The following is a 24,934-nucleotide window of genomic DNA, read 5'->3' as shown; positions in this document are numbered from 1 at the left end:
GTGGTGCCTGCGGACAGGGCAGCACGCAGAGCCGCCTGGCTGCGCCTCCCTGTTGGAGCCGGAGCGGTGGACATGCCGCTGCTTCCTGAAGCTGCTTGAGGTAAGCGCTGCTCGGAGCCTGCTCCCTGACCACCTCCTGCACTCCAGCCCTGATTCCCCCTCCCAAGCCCCTCATCCCCAGCCAGAACCCGCACCCCAACTTCATGAGCATTCATGGGCCGCCGTCCAAAACGTTTGCCCACCCCTGCTCTAGCAGCATGGGAAGCCCCTGCCTCCTGAAGTTCTACCTGTTTCCACAGCAGCAGCCAGTACAGCTGGGGGGCTTCTCTGTTGTGGCACCGTGAGGAAAAGTTCCAAACTACTTCAAATTTCTAACAAATCAGCTCAACAACATGTCCAATTCCAGTTATGTCCCAGCAACGGGTGCACCTGCAGGCTTTGGCAGCCAAGAAGCTGTTTCTCTGCTTCTCCTCCTCTTATCGTGTGTCTTGATAGGAAGCTCAGCTTTAGGGGCAGGCTGCTGTTTTCCCCTCATCCCCTTTTCCAGAAAAGTGGCAGATGGGATTGGAAAAGCTGCCTTGAGGGAATGACAGTTTCCTGTATCTCATGTCTGTGAGGAGAGGGAGCAACATCAGAAGGGCAGCTTGCAGTGTCATTTATTATCCCTTTTCAGACCCTCAGGGCATAGTTTGATGGCAAAGATGAGTTCATCTCCCTACCCTGTTTCATCAGTTATGATGCAGAACTCTACAAGGACAGTGGTGGAGTGAGGCTCATTAAGTGCTGTTGTATAACGAAGTTAGGGGTTGGCAGGCCAGCAACTACCATTTAAAAGGAAGCAGTGGGGTGCAGGACTCTTCATTTGTCCTGAGGCATCCTCTCTTCCTCTTAACCTTCTGCTTGCCATACTAGTCCAAAGCCACTGCCTGCCTCCAAACAGAATGAACAAAACGGTGGCTAACTTTCAGATTCAGAATTCTGGCTTAACCTGCACCTGTGGCTACCTCAAAATGGACAAGTCACTACAGTTGGCACTTACTTCCTTTGCAATCAGCCCTGTATTCAGGGATGGGCAAGCTGGTATTAACATAGTAGCTGAAAAGTCTTGCAAGACAGTCACTGTATTGTTAATTAAGCCACGTACCTGCATTGGAGTGGCAATATACATGTCAGTTATAAGTTTCTGACTACTCGAGTCCCTTCAGTGATGCCTGTTTCCATGCCTTAGAACCCCATGCACCAATCAGTTATGCTGATCTGTTTTCTTACAATAATTTTTAAATTCCAGTGGACATGTTGTGGTAGGTCCAATTCCTTGGATAAATATGGCAATAAATAGACTTAAAGGGTTTAGGCTCTAAAGTGTGTGTTTTAAAATGAAGAAAGGGAGGACCTACAGGCCGCAGGTCGGGGGGAGGAGGGGAAGCAGGAGAACACTGTTGGAAGAGAACTGGGAGGCTGACTTTCCTTTACTGTGTTCTGGCGATCTCCGTCAGAAAGGACAAACACTTTTTCTTTAAGACAAATGGATGGGAAAAACCTTTAATGAGACTACCCTATACTATTCCAGTTTACAGGTATAATTTAGAATCACAACCACAAATAATATACTATTGAAAAAATTGAGGCAAAATTGTGTATAGCGGTGCATGCTGCACCTTTTTAGATTAGACCATTAATTCAACAGCTCATTTCATAGGCACATTGAGTCATTTAAACTCCAGCATGGCAAGGCTGGAGTATGGATGGAGCATTAACTCTCAGGCCTATAATCCACAGTTACTATGCTGGAACTCAAGCGAGAAGAAAATCTCATCACAGAACTAAACACAAGCCTTGGTAAGGAAGATGAGAGCATGACTTTTAAAAGTGTGGTCACAATGACCAGCAAGAGGTGAAAGCAGCATGCGCCAATCCCACCACTCTCAACATGCCACATGCAAGCAAGAAACTGTAGATGGGAATCATGGAGCAGCAGCAGTCTTCTAATCGAGTGCCTTTACTCAATATGATTTGTACCACAGCTGCAGAGAAATATATTGCAGCAGGTTTTGTGTGTGCCATGCACGAGTGCTGGTGTTTCCTGGAGCATAGCTTTAGGAAAGAAGTGTGACTGGTTTGGCTGAGGCCCACAGAGCACCAGGCTGGCTCTCCCTCCCTCCCTCCCAACTAGCAACCGATGTTCTTTTTTAAAGGGCAGTCTGAAGTTAAGTTTTATCAAAAGCTCACTGGGCTTTTTTAAAGTACTCATGAGTGCTCAGCTGGCTGGAACGTAAGGAAAATTTAATTTCACAGTGGAGGAAATAACCTATTTTTGGCAAAATGAATAAACTTCACCAACCTCCTCCTTTCTTCTTGTTCATGATCTCAGCCCGCAGTGGAAACCAAAGTAGGGCCCTATGTTTAAAGAAAATAATATACATCTCCCCCGAACACTTGGAAGGCTGCCTCTTACCACCCCACTCTCCAACTGAGACCTACCTTCTTCAGTGGATAGAACTTCCTCTAGTGATCCGTAATGTCCTCGGTGCTGCTAGTCTGCCTGGGAAGGGACCAGTGCCCACATCCTCAAAGGTGTTTAGGCTCGTTGACTTCCATTGAAATCAGTGGAATATCTCTGAGGATCTGGGCCACAGTTCCTTGAGGCTTAAGAAGCAGTAGAGGCTGCTGGGAATTCTAAACATGCTGCAGCTGTAATGGTCAGTGTCTTAGTGTGAAGGATGCTCAGTGACACTCCACTAGCCCACATAGGACCCAGGGGCCTGCAACAGGGACACACACAAAAACTTGGGCCTATGACAACTTTCTTCCTTTTTCTTAATTTTCCACCTAGGGTTGGGTATGGAGTAAACTCTCTGCCTCTATCTAGGTATCATGCGGCCCCCAAAACTGTAGTTTGAGCCACTGCTGGGGTGGGCCAGGATGCAGCAGAAGAGACCGTTTGCTCCATGTGTGCAAATATGGAAAAATTCCAAACATGGAAAAATTTGCTTTTAGCTACTGCAGATGCTGTGGGCAAACGGTCCTGAAGAATCAAATAAGTGCTGTTGTGACTCTGAAGACATGCAGGCAGCCGCTGGGCCTAGCATTCACCCACATTCTTTCCTATGTGGGTTGAGTGAGGCACAAGTTGGTGAAGTGACTTGCTGCACGGTCGCCTAATGAGTTAGTGTAGCTATTGGAACTGATTTTCCTGGCTCCCAATCCTTGACTTTAAGCACTAGTGCATGCAGCCTCCTTCATTTCCTCTGCCCAAGTATAGTGCCAACTGAAATGCATAGAAAGGAAAAGCGTCATGCCATGCTGGGAAAACTCCTGCTGTGCCACCATCTTCAGGTCATCCTAAAATTCCCCGAGTTCTCCTGAACACTTCAAACTTGTATATTCCAAGGTTCTCTAAATACTATTCGGTAACAGACAAAACTTAATAGCAGTCTACAACATTTTTTGGTCTGGTCCTGCTTATACAGACATTTACCATTATTTTAAAATCCATTGTAACAAAAGTTAGAGGATAATATGAGCACATTTCATCCAAATGTCTCAGAGTGCTTTACAAAAGGTGAGTAAGCATTATCTTCATTTGACAGGTACCATGAGGTTAGGCTATCTGCTCAAGATCGGTCAACTGCAGGGTTTGGAGTAGGATCCAGATGTCCTGATTCCTAGTCCTTGCTGTTACCACCACACATGTTGGCTTTCAGAGTTTGAGACTCAGATTTAAAGGTCTGTTGTTAAAACGTGTTAGCTAACAAGTGATTGTTCAACATCTTATAAAAATTTACCGAAGGTGAGGAGTGCAGACTGCTAAGATTGGAGCCTGGACAAACTCCCATGTAGATAAGTAAAATGAAGTGGGCCCTGTTACGACCACTAAGGCGGCTGAAAAGTGGGAGGCTTTTTCAGAGACTATTCACAGTCATGGGCTTGGGTAAAACTTTCCCAAGTACTTAAGTCCCATTTTCAAAAGTGACTTAGGAGCCTGAGTCTCATTGAAAATCAGCAGGATTTTGGCCCACCCATTTAAAGTCCAATTGACTTTCAATGAGATTTAGGCTCCCAAGTCACTTAAGTACTTTTGAAAATGTTACCCCCACTCTATCAGCGAGCCACTGAACAATGGATCACCTCCTTGGAGGCTTTCAGAATGGGGTTTTTGCTCTATCGAGGTACTATCTTAACATAGACTCCGTTTTTTGGTGCTAATGAGGATACAGATGTCAACTGCAAAGGAATCTGAAAAAGAGAAAATAAATTACATATTTTATACGCTTACTCTCTTTCACACAGTGTATGGCGCGGTCTATGCATGTAAAAGTTTCACAAGTACAAACTGATGTTTTCAGTTTCCTTTATGAGATTAACTCATACAGCCGTCATGGAAGTTGTAAAGTGTCCATTTTATAGCCAGTTGTTGGCAGTATAATGGTAAAAATAATTTTTTTTTTTAGGTTAGGCAGTGGATGCCCAGGTATCTTACAAATCTAAATAAAATAAACTGCCGTAAGCTCTGGAGCTGCTAAATATACAGTAGGTGCAAACACAGAAGTACCAACGTACTCTGATAAACACACTGGTGTAAACTGACATAGACTATTTACGCCAGCAGAGGATCTGGGCTGTAGGCTCTATGGCTTATAGAAGTTTGTTTTATTTACTAAATGACAAATCCAGTTATATTTTGATTAAAGTACTGTGATTCAGCACTGCTGCCACTTTTATTATACGCATCTGCCTGTTAGTTTTTTTGCATGACTGCTCTATGACACATCACCGGCCGCCTATAGAACAGTCTGTCAGTTCCCAAGAGAGTTGACAGGTGTCGTCCATAAGTTTCCACATATACAAACCTGGGTCTCGGGACTGGTTTCAAATTTGAACTTCTGCAAGATCCGCAGCAGGGTCATCTTTATCTCCAGCAAAGCCATCCTCATGCCAATGCAGCTGCGAGGTCCTGCTCCAAATGGGAGGTATGTGAAGGGATGCTGCTGTAGTTTGGCCTCTGCTGTGAACCTGCAAGGTGGGCAAATTGGAAACCAGCTCAAGAAACGGTTTTCATACTGTTGTGATTTTTCTGCTCACATCTTGAGAAAGCTGGATTTAAATTGGTCTCAGTAAACAATTCTCAAGGGGACCGTTAGCAAATTCTGCTCTAAACTAAAACGTCCTTTGTCAATGAGTAGTTCTCCCGGCAGGACAAACAGACTTTCTTTGTCATTTTAAAAAGGATGTCTTTAATGAACTGCCCTCAGTAAACACTCATTATCTGAGGAAACTACGGAACACTAATTCGGGCGTTATAGCAACCCAGACCCTATGCATAAACTAACGGCAAAATTACTGCCTGCATATGCCAAGAGCAAACTAATGAACTCTGATCTAGAATGAGCAAGAATGCTGCCCCTGCATTGCAAAAGCAATGTAAATTGGTAGAGCCTGCCTGGGATTCTCTTCAGGATGGACGATGAGAAAAACAGGAATATGAAAGCAGGGATCTGATTGGCTGGGGAAGAAGGCTCTTATTGCACAGATGTATCCCACTGTTTTATGTGTGCTCCATCCATAGAGGAAGTAGGGGATTTAGGTTTTTAGCTCAAACTGAAGGCATGCATGCTCTTAATTCTGGAGGTGCCCAGTTCAATTACTAGTGAGGACTAAGGTGGCAGTCATCCAGAAGAGGCCAGGGTAGCTAATTCTTTCAAAATACCTAATAAAAACATTAGAAATACACATTAGAAAAAAGGCACAATTTTTTTAACAGCAAGGAAGAGTAACCTTTGGAACAAACTACCAAGGGATGTGGTGGAAACCTTCCAGAAAAGCAGCCAGTCTGGATTTGGAGTTTTAGCCAGACAAGGGATTGGGCTCCGTGTCCTCAGCAATCCATCTGAAATCTAGGGCCTTCTGCCCTTAAAAGCTGTGAACATTCTAGAAAAGCAACAACATTTCAAGAGGTGCCCTTGCACTAGATATCTGCTCTTACTGGGCTAGGCTCTCCCTTACCGTAGGGAGCCAAAGGCTGGTGTGCCAGTACAGAACTGCCCTAATGCCAGCTGAGCCATCCACATACCTTTCAGGGCACTTGTACTGGGAGGGGGGCAATGAGCCTCCCCTCCACGTGCGCATCGTGTGCAAGGGCCAGCCAAAGTTGCAGCTCCTGCCCCTGGGGGCCGGAAAGGCCCAGAGACAGGCAACGAACACAGCAGGCCTTGAATATGATGAGAGCTTTTGAAGGCTATTTCAAGACTGAGATTACCTAGCCTGGAAAGGCAAAATCATCATGTGCTGGTTGTATTAATGGCAGCACCTAAAGGCCTCAAAGAGAGAGTGGGACCCCCTTGTCTTAAGAACTGTACAAACACATAGTGAGAGACACCTCCTGCCTCAGGACTTGGTCGAGGTATTCAGCATGATGGCATGCGCAGTGAAAAAATGTGTCTCCCCGTTTTTGGTATGTCCCAAAATACAAGAACAATGGGACTAAAGGTCAGTAAACTTACAGATAACCAATTCTTCTTCATGCAACATAATCAGTCTGAGGATGGTTCACCAACAGAAGGCCAGAGAGAAAAATACCGGGGTTGGATTTTTTTTTTTTTTTTTTTTTTAAGAGAAAGATGCCTAATCTTATGACCGCTAACAATACTGGCAAACTATGCAAGCTAAGGTGAGTCTGGGTAATTGTACCTCCTGCTTCAGAAAGAGGTGAAGAAAGACATTTGCTTCAGCTTCACCACGCACAGCACTGCACATCTGGCCAAGTGCATTATAGTTCCCATCCCCCAAACACTTTCCTTTAAAGCACTGCTTACTGAACACTTCCAGAAGCTGGAGTAGATGATGTGGTCCAGTGGTCAACAGAAGACCCAGACATGACATCTGTCACTAGAAAGATCATTGCCAGACTTCTCATCTGAACCTGAGAATACAATACAAATGCTCCTTTCTCCTAAAAAGAGGTTTAATGGGCAGCAGGTTTAAAACAAAAGGAAGTATTTCTTCACACAATCCACAGTCAACCTGTGGAACTCTTTGCCAGAGGATGCTGTGAAGGCCAAAACTATAACAGGGTTCAAAAAAGAACTAAATAAATTCATGGAAGATAGGTCCATCAATGGCTATTAGTCAGCAAAGGCATGGGATGGTGTCCCTAGCCTCTTTTTGCCAGAAGCTGGGAATGGGTGACAAGGGATGGATCACTTGATGATCACCTGTTCTGTTCATTCCATCTGGAACACCTGGCATTGGCCACTGTTGGAAGACAGGATACTGGGCTGGATGGACCTTTGGTGTGACCCAGTATGGCCATTCTTATGTTCTGACCCTGGTGCTGCCCCTCTTTATGGGCTAAGACAGAGAAAACAGACAACTAGTATACAGGATGGACTGTTCCAAGAGGATTCCTCTATACAAACCCACTTACATGTGTAGTTACATTAGTCCTTCAGAGCTATTCTTAGAAAGTCTGCATCACACCCAGTGTGTTTGAGAGGCTAGCATTTTGTACTAGAACTTTCACAAGGTGGCAACTTGAGATGCAGGACTTATCAGCCATGTCCACTAAGCAAACCTGTGCTTCTACATAGTATTGGATCTGCAATAATTCCAAGAACACTTTTTGTCTGCTAACCTCTGCAGCTGCAGGATAGTCTCTTCTCCATGCAGTTGTTACACAAACAGAACTCCGTTAAGACCCAGTTTGAAAGTGAGAAAAGCTTTACATGAAAGTCTGTCCTGCAAGCAGAATGAAGAACTTGGACCCTATCCTGCTCCCACTGAAGACAAAACTCCCACTGGCTTCAGGTACAGGAGTAAGCCCCTAGCAGCACACCCAGACTGTTCCAGGATCTCAGACAGAAAGGCCACTCTGAAACAGCCATGCGCTGGAGGAGAATTCTGGGTAATTATATGCAAATGAACACAATGGGTAGCCTATTTTTATTCCGAATTTCTATATCCAGGAGTGGCCAAAGTAGCAGCATTTGACCAGGGACAGGTTATACCCATGCCAGGTAGGCAACCACAGACATGGCATTGGTTCCTATTTAAGACTCATCTACCAGTAGCCAACTACTTTGGTGGAGGTGATGCTGGATACGGTGTCTACCTGCTCCACGTTAACAGCTGATTGCTGGGGCTCTTTTGGGTTCAGGAATTATGCAGCAAAGGGGGTTGCCTGGTGTATTCATTTGAATATCCATACACTGAATGCATTTCTAGTGCATGGGATTGGCATCCTGGGAACAAATTGCTTACACACAGAGCACTCTTTTTTTATTAGCCACACAGGAAACAGCAGTTAAGGCAGGACTTTGTTCTAAATGGTCTAAATAAGGACAATGGTACAAGAGATGTTGAGCAGTATCCCACATACCTCTCAGGGACGAATTTCTCAGGTTCTGGCCAGAGCTCAGGGTTATAATGTAGAGGTCCAACTGCAATTTCTATTATGGCGCCAGCTGGAATATGCTGTCCCATCACTACGCAGTCCTTTGATGTCTCCCGAGTGAACCTGCAACAGTTAAATGTCACCGACCCCAGATGAGTAAGTATAAAAGTACAAAGGCAGGGTGTTGAAAGCAGCCATTGAATAAGTCATCTGTGTTGGTTTTACAATGATTAGGGAAGCAAGATGGTGATCACTAGTAGATAAGCAGAACAGCAGTTGCTTGCCGCACAAAGGGCATCTTCACCATAAAAATAGAGAGCATGGACTTTTCGGGGAACCGCAAACGAAATATGGATCCTTGCAGCACGAGACTAGGAGTTAGAATTCATCCCAAATTGGTAACTGTTGCTGCTAGATGAGGCTCTGGTAGCGCTATTATTAAGGTTGCCTGACACGTCCCATTATTAGACCGTTTTCCTTTGCTTATAACTTTGTCAAACCTTCCATTTGGACTCTGATTTCCCATGCCAGGCATCTGCCTCAAGCTGAAATGTTTGAAAATTTCAGCCAAAATAGTTCCGTTGTTTCTGAGAACGAGGCTAAGGGGAAAATGTATCGATTTGCCTGTATTAAAAAATTCTGGAGACATTTTCTTTGGGAAGTGCTAGCATCTCCATGCTCTTGAGCAGGGACTGACATTTGGGAGAGGTTGTCCTTTGTATCAGGGATGTACTGTTGCTGTCTTTGTGAAAATTTGGCCAAGTTATAAGCCTCTGAAAAATTGCAGTTTGCATATGCTCAGTAGAGACTTGCTAGAGTTTAATAGCTAAAGATCTCCAAAGATTGTCTGCACTGGGCATGCTACAGCCCAGGCCTGAGCAGGACTTTTTCTGCAATTGTAGCTCTGCGCTGCTGCAGGCTAGCTCCAGACACTGTAATTGAGAACAGGGAGCACGTCTCTCTGGTGCTTTCAATGCCCCCCTGTTGTACTCAGGCAATGAGGGGGAGGAAGCATCCTGATTTGAAAGCAGAGGGGATAAAAACTAGACCAGGGGAAGGGATGCAAAGGTGAGGGGAGCAAATTGAGACAAGGAGCCTGGAGGGGTGGGGATGACTGGTACTGGAGGTTGGTGGACAGGAAAGAGGGCGATGGAAACTTGAACTAGGGGTAGAGAGATAGGGACTGGGAACTGGCTGGGAAAGCAGACTGGTACTGGCAGCAAAATGGGGGAGACAGATCAAATGAAGATTTAGGGACAGAGCTTGGGACTGGCTGTGCAAGGAGACTGGGAATCAGTGGGTTGAAGGGGACAGATCTGATGAGGAGCCAAGATGTGGGGGAAAGAGACTGGGATAAGGAGCTGGTGATGGGACAATGGGACTGGACAAGGATCCTGAGAACACAGACTGAGAACCAGTGGGGATGGCAAATGTGGTTGAAGGGAGAGGGTAGGAATTGGAGGCCAAGGGGGGGGTCAGAGACCGAGCAGATGAGGAGGTAGTGAACTGGTACTGGCTGGGCAAGAAGACTGGGGACTAGGAGATGGGAAGGCATGGGGGGAAGTGGGAATGACTGGGCAAGGAGACTGGAAGGGTGGGGTGGTGGGCGAGTGGGATCGGGACTCTCCAGGGGAAAACTATGATTGGTCGGGCAAGGAGAGTGGGATTTGGATAAGAAACCTGAACTGGCTAGGTAAGGAGAATGGAATTGGGATGAGGAGTCAGGAATGGGGAAGAGAGAGGACTGGGGAGGGAACAGGGCAGAAGGGATCAAGTTTTGGGGGAAATGGGCAGAATAGTCTGTCCCCACGAGAACACACTGCCCTCCAGAGCTTGGGATGGAGCCGAAGATTCCCATTCTGAGCCTCACCATTTCTCTGTTGTCAGCAAAAATCTATGAAACCAACAGGCAAAGTGTCTCACTCTGATCCACAGACAGAATGGCAACCTACTACTGCTATCAACCATTTACTCAGCTCAGGAGGCAGAGGTCTGAGCAGCGGATAGGGTTGCCAACCCTCCCGGTTTTGCCAGGAGTCTCCTGGAATCAGGCCCTATCTCCCAGAGGCTACTGAAGCCAAACCAGGAGATTTTAGGTGCTAAAAGTCCAGTGGCGCAGCAGGGCTAAGGCAGGTTCCCTGCCTACCCTAGCCCCACGCTGCTCCCAGTGGGGGCAGGGGCCTCTGTGCACCCTGACCACCAACTTCACAGCTCCCAGGGGCCCCAGGGACTTGTCAGCCACTTCTGGGAGCAGTGCAGGGCCAGGGCAGGCAGCCACCCTTAGCCCTGCTGCGCCGCTGACCACGAGCCATCCCAGGTAAGCGCCTCCCAGCTGGAGCCTGCACCCCGCACCCTCTCCTGCACCCCAACCCCCTGCCCCAGGCTTAGGCCAGAGCCCCCTCCCACACTCCGAACCCCTTGGCCCCATCCCAGAGCCTGCACCCCCTCCCGCACCCCAAGCCCCTGCCCTAGCCCGGTGAAAGTGAGGGGGTGGGGGAAGGTGAGCAACAGAGGGAGGGGGGATAGAATGAGTGGGGTGGGGCCTCAGAGAAGGGGTGGGGCAGGGGGGTAAGGGTGTTTGGGTTTGTGTGATTAGACAGTTGGCAACCCTAGCAGGGGATCCAAAGGTTCCAGCAATGCTGATGGCCCATGTGGGTATCAGTATGATGCTACATTATGGAATGTCTAGGTTTTATTTTTCAGTTTGCTTTTTTATAAACATAGGAAATTACTCACAGAAAAAATTAATGGTGCAAAATCAGAAGTCAGGAAATCCAGCATTAAGGTGCCTGTGCAACCTTAATTCTGCCTCCTTATGCATATGAATTATGATATAGCCTATAGGGGCTGGGACTAGGGGTGTGGAGAGTGCTGCTGCACCCCCTGACTTCAAGTGGTTTCCATCCTATTCAGGGTTTACAGTTTGGTTCAATGGCTCTTAGCACCCCCACTGTACAAATTGTTCCAGCGCCCCTGATACAGCCTTTCATTAATGACACCATAGTACTTTTGTCACAGGTCCCTCGCCCTCATTCACTGCACAGGATGGACCTTCTCTGGAAATGAATTGGGGTTGTGTGAAGGAGGCTGTTCTCTGTAGGATGCCTCCTTCATTTGTTGCAGTAGCTAGAAGATGTGTAGTGAATGAGACAAAGGATTGCAGGAAGAGAAAGGATGATCTTATGGGTAAGGCAGTTGAATGATGCTCTGGAGAACTGGCTTCTCTCCCTGCCTCTGCCACAGAGTTCCTTCCTGATTCCGGACAAGTCCCGTATACCAAACTTTTCAGAGTTGGTCACTAATTGCTGTGTTCCTTATTTTCTGGGTCCCCAACCTGATACCCTGGGGTCTGATGTCCAGAAGTGCTGAGCGCTCAGCTGTGACGGCAGTCAATAGGAGCTGGGCTTGGACACAAAGTGCTGTGTAATTGTAAGCATGCTGAAAAATCACGTGCTAGGCCCTTTCACTCAGGCATCCCAAATTAATGGACACTTTTGAGCTTAATCCATTTATGTTTCAGCTCCCCATCTGGAAAATGGAGACAGTACCACTCCCTCACCTCACAGGGGTGTGCGAAAATAAATTAATTAATGTCTGTGACTCTCTCAGCTCTGTAGTGATGAGCTCACAGAAAAACCCACGAGGGAATTAATAATTCTGTTTTCAGAGCACAGTTTGAATAGTGTGCAGTAAATGAGACCTGGGGCCACACACTGAACAATGAGGATGAAAGAAAAGATTGAATAGCTGCTCACTAAGTGAGCACCGTCCATCCTGTGCACCAAATGAGGCGGGGTCCTATGGAAAAAATAGCCATGTGGTCATGTCAGTAGAGACTATCATAATGCATACACGTAAGGGGGCCAGATTAAAGGTTAGCTTTAATCTGGCATTTCCTAACTTCTGAGAGCTTGACTTTGCAACCCTTCATAATGTTCTTTTAAGGGAGGTTTTTATGAGTAATTTCATGTTTCTATTACCATAGCAACTAGAGGCCCCAGCTCCTATTGTGCATTGTTATCTCCTGATGGCTGTTTGGTATCCTACATGTTAAATTAGTTTGATGGTCTCCTCTCATTAGCCACTGAAAATCACAGAAACTGCTACCAGAACTGGCTCCCTTCTTAGAGAGAAAGGATGGTCTTTTAGTTAAAGCGCTAGCCTAGCACTAGAGATCTGGGTTTAATTCCCGGTTTTGTTACAAACTTCTTGCATGACCTTGCACAAGACACTTAGGTGCTTTAGAAATTTTTACCCTAAGTGACTTAGATGCCTAAATCCAATTGAATTTCAAGCAATAAAAGATGAAGGGTAAAAAATTCAAAAGCACCTAGGTGCCTAAATCATGTGTGAAAATGAGACTTAGGTGCTTTTGAAAAATTTATCCTTCATCTTTCAGTGCCTCAATTTCCCAACTGTAAAATGGGGATAATACTTCTTTTCTCTCATCCTTCGTCTGTTTTGTCCACTTAGTGTGTAGGCTTTTCAAATTAAAGACTCTTTCTTACTATATGTGTGAATGGTTTCAAGCAAAATAGGGCCCTGATCTTGATTGGGGCCTGTAAGTGGTACAGTAATACAAATAATAATATATGAACAGTCTCAGCAGAAACCAAAGACTGCATGGACCCTGGAGGCCAAACTGTTATCTCATCCCTAAAAAGTGCTTCCTCCAGATCAGCAGTGACCTCATGACTGGGGTACTATGTATGATTACTGGTGCCTGCCCTGTACCTATTTAGTGAATAAATAGAAGATTTCAGTCTCTAGGACTGCCACTTTGGCACTATTCACAGCATAATGTTCTCACTCACACAAAATTAAATAAAAATAGATAACTATGAACCAAAGCCTGGAGAAAAATATTGACAAGTCCTCCCTTTTGCTGAAAAGTGAATAGGATGTTGGTGAAAGGTACTGGACCACCAGCTCTGTAGAGTGAAGTTCTCTATTTATTCAGATTGTTTTTAAATATCTCTCACTCATGGTAGTAAAATTATTTTGTTTGCTATTGAATTTTCACTATTTCTTTAAAAAGGAAAGGAGGACTTATGGCACCTTAGAGACTAACAAATTTATTTGAGCATAAGCTTTCGTGAGCTGCAGCTCACTTCATCGGATGGATTCAGAAGTGAGCTGTAGCTCACAAAAGCTTACGTTCAAATACATTTGTTAGTCGCTAAGGTGCCACAAGTCCTCCTTTCCTTTTTGCGGATACAGACTAACATGGCTGCTACTCTGAAACCTGTCACTATTTCTTTGTATTCTGGAATACAGCACTATTCTTGTCTTATGTATCTGGCATCTTTGCAATGCACTGGGCCTTAGATAGAGATCAGGAACAACCACAAATGACATCAATGGAAGCTTCAAAATAACTTCCTTCTCTTCTAATTCTGTTTCCCATCTGACAAACATTGATTGTTTCCCAGTGTTTCAGACAGAGTTGAAATTCAAATGTTCCTGATGCTTAACAGGCACAGGAACTTCCATTTATATACCATGGATTTCAGAGTAAAATGTTGTCGTTTATGAGCAAGCATAATTAACCCTTATAACCCTGTGCAACTCCACAGAAAATCTTGGAAGATCCTGCCCTCAGGTCTTGGGGGTAAGTAAAAGAGGGGTTAATTTTCAGCTATTTTATTTTAAGGTACTTGTTACCATAGAGTGGGATTTTCCAAAGTGCTCAGCATTGGCCTAACTCTACTCCTACTGAAATCAAGGGGAGCTCTACCATTGACTTTAATAGAAACAGAGTTAGGTTAATGCTGGTTTGCTTTTGAAAATCCCACCCCGAGACCTGAGATTTGTGTTCTGTTACAGTTTTGTGATCTTACACGGTTTGCTAATTTCCCCTCCACTTTTTTGAAATAAACACTTCAAAGCTCCCTGGGAAATTATTTTAATATCAGTTAAGGAAAATTTCGAATAACCACTGGATGGAGGCACTAGAGTTAGCTATAATGGTATAGTACAGTATTAGGGCAGAATGTTATACTACAGAATGAGCTATATATAGCACATAGTACAATTCATGGTTTTGAATACAGCAAGGGACATGCACAAACTTCAGAAGATCAGGGGTTTAATGGGGTGACTGGCCTACTCAGCCAGTAGGCTACGTAAATTCTATACTCTGATCTCTGAAGTGGAGCAAAGAAGAACCATCTGACTTCCTAAGGCTAGTCTGCTTCAAAGATACTGCTTCCCCTGGGCTTGGGGGACCCGAAGAACAGTGAAAAGAGACTCCTGACCAGCTGGCTTTGAAAAGGGTGCATTAAGCAGAGCTGCCTTAGCCAGTCTTCTTCATTCATTTGGCCCCACTGTATCTCTCAAGTGCACGAGCAGTACTGATAGCTACATGGAGGCCAAGAGCATGGGGCTTCCAAACAGATTGCCACTGTATTTATCTAATGATGTACTCTCTAGGCGCTAGAGGGAAAAGGTATACCTGAATGCAGGTGGGTACATGCGCAATGTCTCTGCAATCACCATATCCAGGTAAGGGAGCTCTTGGACATTTTGGTAGTCAGGAACATCCTGGGAGAAAGGAAGAAAGAGATAATTAAGTGCAGGAAACTGCTGGAGCTGCAGGCTGTGGAGGAGCTACCTTGGAGACTACTGACCAATGCACCCTGGAATGGTGCGCTGTGGTGAGTTTCTCCATGGCAAGGTCATGGCATTTGAGGGTGGGCCCACAGTGTGCCCAGTGGGACCTTTACTACAAAATTCCTCACAGTGGCAACAACTTGTGCTATTCCAATGGACCACAGTAGTGGATAGGGGAGGGGATAATTCTGTTTCCTCCCATGGTGATCTCTTGTCCAAACCCAGTTTATTTGCTCTTTGTGTAGCAGATCTTGATTTGGGCCTAATTTACATAACCCTGAAAGTATACATTCAATTGATAGAAAGCATCATATAAACAAACACAACTCTGGCTCCAATGAATTTACATTCTAAAAAGGAGCCAACAGGGACAATAACAGAACAAACAAATAACAAAGCTCCAGCCCTACAACAGAGAGAGAGAGAACATTTCTCTCACCGTTTCTTGTCTTGGAAAACTCACAGAGATCGTACATGTCATTATTCAGTTCTGTCAGCAGAGGGCAGAGAAAGTACATCTGAAAAGATCCCCAGTAAAGCTGAGTACGGTTTAAATTAAAGGATCTTGTCTCTTCTAAAATCTGACATGGAGCATATTAGGAAGAGACACTTACGCCAGGCTAGACTAAAACTGTGAAGATTTGGGGCCTCTGAGGTTCACACAACAGGGACTGGATTCTGTCCATTCTTCATTTACTACATCAGCTTTCATACATAATGCATATTTTATTGAATTTTCATGTGAAAATGTATGTTACATACTAAAAATACTAAGCAGAGAACAATTGCAGATGGTATGCAGACAATACGTACAATAAAATGAGAATGCCTGGCCAGGTTAGAACATCCCCTTTATTCAGAGCTAAGACAGCATGTGCCACTTCAGATTTTCCAAGGGCTGTACAAACTCTGACAGATCCTTCTATAAGGTAGATAAGTTCTATTACACTCATTTTTCAGAAGGGAAATATAGGCAGAGAGGCTACGTCAGTTATTCAAATCCACACCGGGCCCAAATAGGGCTACCACTCTTCTCTTATGTTAAAGGATGTCTCATCTCTAGTCAACACAATATGCATTTTGTCCCTTACTTCAGCAATAATCATTTATTGTTATTATTTCTATTACTATAGTGCCTACAGCCTCGAAACAAGACTGGGGCCCCATTGTGCTAGGTGCTGTGCGAACAGACAGTGAGGCCTTGTCTACACTACGAAATGAGGTCGAATTTATAGAAGTCAGTTTTGTAGAAAGCATTTTTATACAGTCGATTGTGTGTGTCCCCACGCAAATGCTCTAAGTGCATGTAGTCGGCGGAGTGTGTCCACAGTACCGAGGCAACCGTCGACTTCCGGAGCATTGCACTGTGGGTAGCTATCCCACAGTTTCTGCAGTCTCCGCTGCCCATTTGAATTCTGGGTAGAAATCTCAGTGCCTGATGGGGCTAAAACATTGTCACGGGTGGTTCTGGGTACATATCGTCAGGTCCCCCTTCCCTCCCTCCATCCGTGAAAGCAAGGGCGCACAATCGTTTTGCGCCTTTTTTCTTGAGTTACCTGTGCAGATGCCATACCACAGCAAGCATGGAGCCCGCTCAGCTAACCGTCACCATATGTCTCCTGGGTGCTGGCAGACGTGGTACTGCATTGCTACACAGCAACAGTTTATTGCCTTTTGGCAGCAGACCAGGCAGTATGACTGGTATCTGTCATCGACATAGTCCTGGGTGCTTTTTTAACCAAACTCGATGAGGTCAGGGGCACCTGGGCAAACATGGGAGTGACTCAGCCAGGTCATTTCCCTTTTAAGTTTCGTCTCATGGCGATTCAGTCCTACCGGCAGTGCACTGTCTTTTAATCAGCAGCCAGGAGAAGACGATGGCCAGCAGTCATACTGCACTGTCTTCTGCCGAGCACCCAGGAGATGACGATGGCTAGCAGTTGTACTGCACAGTCTGCTGCCAGCAACATGTATAAAGATAGATGAAGTGGATCAAAACAAGAAATAGACCAGATTTGTTTTGTATTCATTTTCTACTCCCTCCCTCCGTGAAATCAACGGCCTGCTAAACCCAGTCAGAGCAACGGCAAACCATCGTTTTGCGCTCTTTTCCCTGGATTACCCGAGCAGGAGCAGACGCCATAGCACAGCAAGCATGGAGTCCGTTCAGCTCACCACAGCAGTTATGACCATTGTAAACACCTCACGCATTATCGTGCAGTTTATGGAGAACCAGCACCTGAAAAACCAGGCAAGGAGGCGACGGAATCACGGTGATGAGGACATGAACACACTTTTCTCTAAAACCGCATTCCCCCCCAATTTGGATATCACAATGTTAATGGGGCAGACTCATGCAGTGGAATGCCGATTCTGGGCCCAGGAAACAAGCACAGAGTGGTGGGACCGCATAGTGTTGCAGGTCTGGGATGATTCCCAGTGGCTGCGAAACTTTCGCATGCGTAAGGGCACTTTCATGGAACTTTGTGACTTGCTTTCCCCTGCCCTGAAGCGCAAGAATACCAAGATGAGAGCAGCCCTCACAGTTCACAAGTGAGTGGCAATAGCCCTGTGGAAGCTTCCAACGCCAGACAGCTACTGGTCAGTCAGTAATCAATTTGGAGTGGGCAAATCTACTGTGGTGGTTGCTGTGATGCAAGTAGCCAACGCAATCATTGAGCTGCTGCTATCAAAGGTAGTGACTCTGGGAAATGTGCAGGTCATACTAGATGGCTTTGTTGCAATTGGATTCCCTAACTGTGGGGCTATAGACGGAATGCATATCCCTATCTTGGGACCGGACCACCAGGGCAGCCAGTACATAAACCGCAAGGGGTACTTTTCAATGGTGCTGCAAGCACTGGTGGATCACAAGGGAAGTTTCAGGAACATCAACGTGGGATGGCCAGGAAAGGTTCATGACACTCACATCTTCAGGAACTCTAGTCTGTTTAAATGGCTGCAGGAAGGGATCTACTTCCCAGACCAGAAAATAACTGTTGGGGATGTTGAAATGCCTATAGTTATCCTTGGGGACCCAGCCTACCCCTTAATGCCCTGGCTCATGAAGCCGTACACAGGCACCCTGGACAGTAGTCAGGAGCTGTTCAACTATCGGCTGAGCAAGTGCAGAATGGTGGTAGAATGTGCATTTGGATGTTTAAAGGGTTGCTGGTGCAGTTTGCTGACTCGCTCAGACCTCAGCGAAACCAATATTCCCATGGTTATTGCTGCTTGCTGTGTGCTCCACAATCTCTGTGAGAGTAAGGGGGAGATGTTTATGGTGGGGTGGGAGGTTGATACAAATTGCCTGGCTGCTGAATACGCGCAGCCAGACACCAGGGTGGTTAGAAGAGCACAGCAGGAAGCACTGAGCATCAGAGAAGCTTTGAAAACCAGTTTCATGACTGGCCAGGGTACTGTGTGACACTTCTGTTTGTTTCTCCTTGATGAAAACCCTCCCTCTTGGTTGCCTCTAAATTCCCTGTATGCCACCTGCCCTCCCACCTTCGATCACAGCTTGCTTGCAAAGGAAATAAAGTCACTGTCATTTAAAAAACATGTATTCTTTATTAAGTGATTATAAAAATAGTGAGATAAGTCACAAGATAGTCCGGGTGGGGTGTGGGAGGAGGGTAGGAGGGAAGGAAAAGGCCACTTTAAAACTTCTTGAATGCCAGCCTTCTGTTGCTTGGGCTGTCCACTGGGGTGGAGTGATTGGGTGCTCGTAGCCTCCCCTTCCGCGTTCTTGGGCATCTGGGTGAGGAGTCTATGGAACTTGGGGAGGAGGGAAGGCGGTTAAACATGGGCTGCAGCGGCAGTCTGTGATCCTGCTGCCATTCATGAACCTCCACCAGATGCCGGAGCATGTCCATTTGATCCTGCAGTAGCCCCAGCGTTTCCTCATGCCTCCTCTGATCTTCCTGCCGCCACCTCTCCTCACGTTCATCAGCCACCGTCCTGTACTCTGCTATTGTGTCCCTCCACACAGCTCTGTCAGTGCCGGACGACTGCATGAGCTCAGAGAACATGTCATCACGCGTGCGTTTTTTTCGCCGCCTTATCTGATATAGCCTTTGGGATGGAGAAGGGAGGCTTGAAACATTTGCAGCTGCTGGAGGAAAAAAAGGGAGTGAAGTATTTAAAAAGATACATTTTACAGAACAATGGCTATACTCTTTCACGGTGAACAACGCTATTCACATTACATAGCACATGTGATTTTGGTACAAGGTCGCATTTTGCATCTTATATTGAGTGCCTGTGGCTTTGGTGTTAGAGATCACACAAGCAGGGCCGGGCAACAGAATTCAGTTTGCAGGCGGCCATGGTAAGCCATAGTCTTTCGGCTTCTGCAACCTTCATAACAGCAGCCCCCTCCTTTCTCATACCAAGCAAAGCCCGTTGAGTTGGCCATTTAGTGCTGCAGTTTTCTTGTTAATGTGCAGCAGCAGAAACCATACTAACCCCTTCCCCCAATCCAATTCTCTGGGATGATCGCTTTTCCCCTCCCCGCACCGCCTGGCTGATAACAGGGAAGATCCCTGCTAGCCAAATGCGAACAGCTCAGCGCCAATGCCCCCCACCCCCCACCACGTGGCTAACTGCAGGGAGGATTTCTTTTCAGGTGCAGGCAAACAGCCAAGTAGGCACGGCCACCTCTGAATATCCCCTTAATTAAATTCCCCTATTTCACCCAGGTTACCATGAACGATATCACTCTCCTGAGGATAACACAGAGAGATAAAGAACAGATGTTGCTTGAATGCCAGCAAACACCAGAACCATACGCTGCCAGGCTTTGTCATGCAATGATACCAGATTACTTGCTACTAGCATGGCGTGGTAAAGTGTCCTACCATGGAGGACGGAATAAGGCTGCTCTCCCCAGAAACCTTCTGCAAAGGCTTTTAGAGTACCTCCAGGAGAGCTTCATGGAGATGTCCCTGGAGGATTTCCGCTCCATCCCCAAATACATTAACAGACTTTTCCAGTAGCAGTACTGGCCACGAATGCATCCCAAGTCCTCAGGGCTACTTAATCATTAAAAAACACTTGCTTTTATAACATGTATTATATTTTAAAAGGTACACTCACCAGAGGCCCCTTCTCCAGCTTTGTTGGGTTAGGAGGGTATTTCAGTCAGGGTGATAAAAAGATCCTCGCTGTCGGGGAGAACAGTTTGCTGTGTGCTCTCCCTAAGCTCATTCTCCTCCTCCTCATCTTCCCCATCTGCAAAATCCTCAGGCATGGTGGAGAGAACCCCATCAGCGGAGTCCACGGATAGGGGTGCGGTACTGGTGGCGGCCCCCCCTAGAATTGCATGTAGCTCAGCGTAGAAGCGGCATGTCTGGGGCTCTGTCCCGGAGCGTCCGTTTGATTCTTTGGTTTTCTGGTACGCTTGTCTGAGCTCCTTAAGTTTCATGCGGCACTGTGTTGCGTCCCTGATGTAGCCTCTGTCCCTCATGGCCTCTGAGATTTTTTGAAACGCTTTGGATTTCATCTTTTGGAACATAGTTCTGATAAAACAGATTCCTCTCCCCATACAGCGATCAGATCCAATACCTCCCGTTTGGTCCATGCTGGAGCTCTTTTTCGATTCTGGGACTGCATGGTCACCTGTGCTGATGAGCTCACCTGGCCAAACAGGAAATGAGATTCAAAAGTTCCCAGGGCTTTTCCTGTACACCTGGCCAGTGCATCCGAGTTCAGAGTGCTGTCCAGAGCGGTCACAATGGTGCACTGTGGGATAGCTCCCGGAGGCCAATACCTTCGAATTGTGTCCACACTAACCGTAATTCGAAACGGCGATGTCGATTTCAGCGCTAATCCCCTCATTGGGGAGGAGTACAGAAATCAGTTTTAAGAGCTCTTTATGTCAAAAAAATGGCTTCGTTGTGTGGACGGGTACAGGGTTAATTCGGATTTAACGCTGCTAAATCCGACATAAACTCGTAGTGTAGACCAGGCCTAAGTGCTGACAGTTTAAATGGACAAGAGAAACAAAGGATGGGCAGGAAGGAATATTATTAGCCCCATTTTGCAGACAAATAATTGAGGCACAAAGAGATTAAGTGATTTGCCCAAGGTCACACAGGAAGTCTGTGGCAGAGCCTGGAAATGAACTCAGATCTCCTGAGTCCAAATTCAGTGCCTTCCCCGTAATAGCATCCTTCCTCTCTGTGACTATTCAAATAATTCTACACTTTGATACACATATATTTAAGGCCCTTTGTTTTTTGGTTTTTTTTAACCAATTTTTACTGAGAAATTCCCAGGTTTTACAAAAGCTAATATTTGGTTTTTACAGATTATTTCCCGAATTTTGGATGTGGCTCAGTAACCTGGACAGACCCTGGGCTCCCCACTGCAGAAGGAGAGATGGTGGCTTGATAACCTGAGCGACCCAGGTAACCAAGCTGTCGTCTCTCCTTCTGGAGTGGGCCCAGAAGGATAAACGGTGGAGGAGGCAGCATGAGTAGATGGTGTCTTCATAGCATTAAACCACAGCATTAAACTGCTTTTACTTTCAATACTCTTTTCTCTATTTGTTGTTTTTTTCCCACTGTCCTCCTGTTCCCTGATATTGACCCTGCTATTGACCCAAAAACTGTAAAGTTAATTTCAGCTGTTTTTTAATTTTTGTAATAAACTCTGATAAATTCCAGGGAATTTTTAAACAAAATAAAAACCAAAAACAAAGGGTATTGAATATATTACGTAATGTGTACGATTTTGTGTCTCTGCCCCTTAAAACTAACCTTTCCCCTGTATTGTCCACATAATTCTCTTTTTTTTTAAATTGTAGGTAAGCACACTGGCCCTTTTCCTGTGTTGCTTGTGCACTTAAATCTCCCATTGATTTCAATAGATGTTTTGGGTGAGCAAGGAATTTAGGATCAGGCCCAAAGTGAATAAGTGGCAGAGCTGAGAACAGAATTCAGTTGGTTCTGACTTGCAGAGCCACGCTCAGTCCATGGTGTCCCTCCTGTGAGTGCCTTGCTTACTTCTGTAGTCGCTAATTAACATAATTATAAGGTAATCTGATATAATAAGTAAATTTTAATCCAAACTTTACATAAAGAAATAGTATTAAATGATGGAAAACTTTTTTTTGCTATTTCAAATAGCCTCAGTTCCTTTAGGGAATTAGCAGTTTAGAAAGCAAAATAAAGAAACACAAACAGATGATTTTCCATGGAAGAAAATTGGTTTTGTTTACGTCAGAAAAAAGAGTCAGGCCAATAGCAGTAGAGTGTGAGCTCAACTTTCACTTGCACCTCAGTGAATTCATATGTCAGATGCTACATAATTGTTGGCATTTCCATGCTTCTAACTTTAAAGTAGCTGAACTTACTTCAGCAGCTGTGCACACAGTCTGATCCTGGACTGGGTGTCGTCCCCAAAGCCAAACATCCCTATTTAGGAGGGACATTCCTGATATATTTTTAACAAAATAATTTCCATTTGTTTTTCGACTCCCTTTCTCAAAAAACTCTTTTAGCCCACTGTATTTCAAAGGCGTTGAAATTTGCTTTTCTCTCCAAATATCCTTAATTGCAGCTTTCAAATATTGGCAGGTATGCCTGAGAAGTCTGCAGGTTATCATGCTAAGATGCCACTTGAAGCCCCTGTGTAGCCCATCTATACATTGAATGTCACTCAGTGCTGGGTATGTTTTAGTGCAGAAATAGATTCCTTTTTGGAGAAAGCAGGAATAAAGGAGGCACCACTCTGCATGTAATAAAACACCAGACATTTTAACGTTGTGACCATTGCCTTACACAAAGATTTACCTTACCTTATAAGTCAATAGTTTTCACAGTGGTTTTATCTCTTTTCCTTACTAATTTAGGAGTATAATCCATTGAGGTATTTTGGGGCATATTTCACTGGCTTATTTTTCAGGTTTATGGGCAACACATTCCTCCATCATCTCTCCCTTTGTTTTTTCAACCCTTTTTCTGTGACCAGAAAGTGCCTAACTCGCCAGATACTGAAGAAGTAAGCAAGATGGTCTTCTGGATAGGGTAGCAGATTAGGCTCAAGAGATCTTAGTGCAGCTTCAGTCTTGGCCACAAGCTTCCTGTATGACCTCAGGACCTCAGGCAAGTCATTTCATCGACACTGTTCTTCAGTTCCCCATGAGTAAAGTGGGGATGGTTCTTCCCGACCTTACAGCGCTATTGTGAGGATAAAGTTCATGAATGACTGCAAAGTGCTCAGACAATACAGTGCTGAGGGCCATGTAAACAGATAACACATTTTGGGCACTAATGCAATCTAAGCTCCAGATGCTGAAAGCTGTTCCACTCACGCAGACTCCTGCATGGAGCTCCACTCTCTGCACCTTCAGTGGAGCTCCATATGGGCACAGGAGTCTGCATGTGCAGATCAGCTTGTGGATTGAGGGTCTTTAACAGCCAAGGACTTATCCCCATAACCTCAGTCTGACTTTAGATAGTAAGATCCTCAGGGTAGGGCTTGAATCTTATTTCTTTTTGGAAAGCATACTGAGTGCTACTTGAAAAAAGTAAATTCTTCCTAATGGCAATGCAAACATGCAGTAAGCATAGCGGTAGGATTCCTAAATACTAGTGAAAACAAATAGACTCCTTACACATAAATCAGCAGTTCTAGTCCATGGACAAATGGATACAATGCAACCAATAGGATTTGGAAAAAAACAAAATGACAGGGAATTTAGCACTGGTTTAAGAAACTGGATTAACAGCAGTGGAAACTTAAGTCTTCTCTTTGTCTACAGGAGCACAGCAGATGCAGTACAAATTTTTCTCATACTGCCCTACCAATGTGTGTCCGTCATGACTTGGAAGGACCTCTCTAGCAGTAAGAGGGTAATTCAGTCACCAGGATTCATTCAGTATTTGTCCTCTTTGTTGAGATGGCTAATAAGGGGCCAGTTAGTGCCTACTGTGTTTTTATGAGATATATCCATTAGGAACTGTTGGCTAGATCTGTAGCTCATGTAATCACTGTAGCTCCATGACTTACTACATTTGTGTGCACACGCACACCAAATCGCTTTACCATCCCCCCAAAAAATGGTGGTCAGGAGGGTGACAGAAATTTGGGTACGTAAGCAATACACCAGCATCAACCTCAAGGACCTCTCAGAAAAGAAAGAGCAAAATTGCTGAAGAGCAACCCTACCCACCACAGCCAAGGTCCACAAATAATGAGCAACATTTTTTGATCGTATGGCTCAAAGACTGTTAATTGATCAAAGAATCAGCCTGGGCACTTGATCTGGCAGACAGATGATTCTGGTGGTGCTGTGGGATTATCTGCTCCTAGCAGTGAGCAAATAATCCCGCAACACCATCAGAATCATCTGTCTGCCATACCCAGACTGACAGGAGCCAAAGAAACCTGAGAACACCAAATAATGTTAGAGCTGCCCCTCTCCAACCTTTTTAATAACCTTATCAAGACAGGCATGACTAGAGATGAGATGGCACTTAGTGTGCATATCAATGAACAAAGATAGCTTCTTGAGCCTAAGCCTAACAACTGCTTGCTTGAAGGAAGCAGCTTTCCCTTTGCTAGATTTTACTAGCCACACTGAAATACTTGAATGTCCTTTAAGTTCTACACCCAAGGCCGGTGCAACCACTAGGCGAACTAGGCGGTCACCTAGGGCGCCAAATGGTTGGGGGCGGCCAAAAGCGTGCTCCAGGGAGGCAGTGGAGCGGAGGTGAGCTGGGGCAGAGGGGCGCAGGGAGGGCCGCCTGCAGCAAGTAACGGGGGGGGAGGGGTGGCGCACAGGGGAACCGTTCCCTGCCCCAGCTCACCTCTGCTCTGCCTCCTCCTCTGAGCGCGCTGCCCCGCTCTGCTTCTCTCCCTCCCAGGCTTGCGTGCCAAACAGCTGATTGGTGCTGCAAGCCTGGGAGGTGGAGAAGTGGCAGCGGC

The 24,934-nt window shown here is 45.6% G+C and overlaps 1 protein-coding gene across 5 annotated transcripts in view; it reads right to left on the bottom strand.

The window, feature by feature from the left end:
* Window positions 1-1,509: 1,509 nt before the first annotated feature.
* The window catches only part of TBXAS1 (thromboxane A synthase 1), a 328,058-nt gene continuing 304,633 nt past the window's right edge, over window positions 1,510-24,934 (bottom strand). For 4 of the 5 annotated variants that reach the window (XM_048831171.2, XM_048831163.2, XM_048831187.2 and 1 more), the window contains 4 exons: window positions 14,844-14,932; window positions 8,375-8,512; window positions 4,851-5,013; window positions 1,510-4,236 (listed from right to left, as the gene is read on the bottom strand). In XM_048831171.2, coding sequence (XP_048687128.2) covers window positions 4,162-4,236; window positions 4,851-5,013; window positions 8,375-8,512; window positions 14,844-14,932 — 465 coding nt within the window. In that variant the 3' untranslated portion in view covers window positions 1,510-4,161. The remainder of the gene's footprint in view (window positions 4,237-4,850; window positions 5,014-8,374; window positions 8,513-14,843; window positions 14,933-24,934) is intronic. The other variant, XM_048831177.2, reaches the window with a different exon arrangement.

This window comes from Caretta caretta, chromosome 1 (assembly GCF_965140235.1).
Source record: "Caretta caretta isolate rCarCar2 chromosome 1, rCarCar1.hap1, whole genome shotgun sequence".
NCBI lineage: Eukaryota > Metazoa > Chordata > Testudines > Cheloniidae > Caretta > Caretta caretta.
Note: the sequence above shows the minus strand (reverse complement) of the source record. Positions and strands in the feature narration are given on the sequence as shown.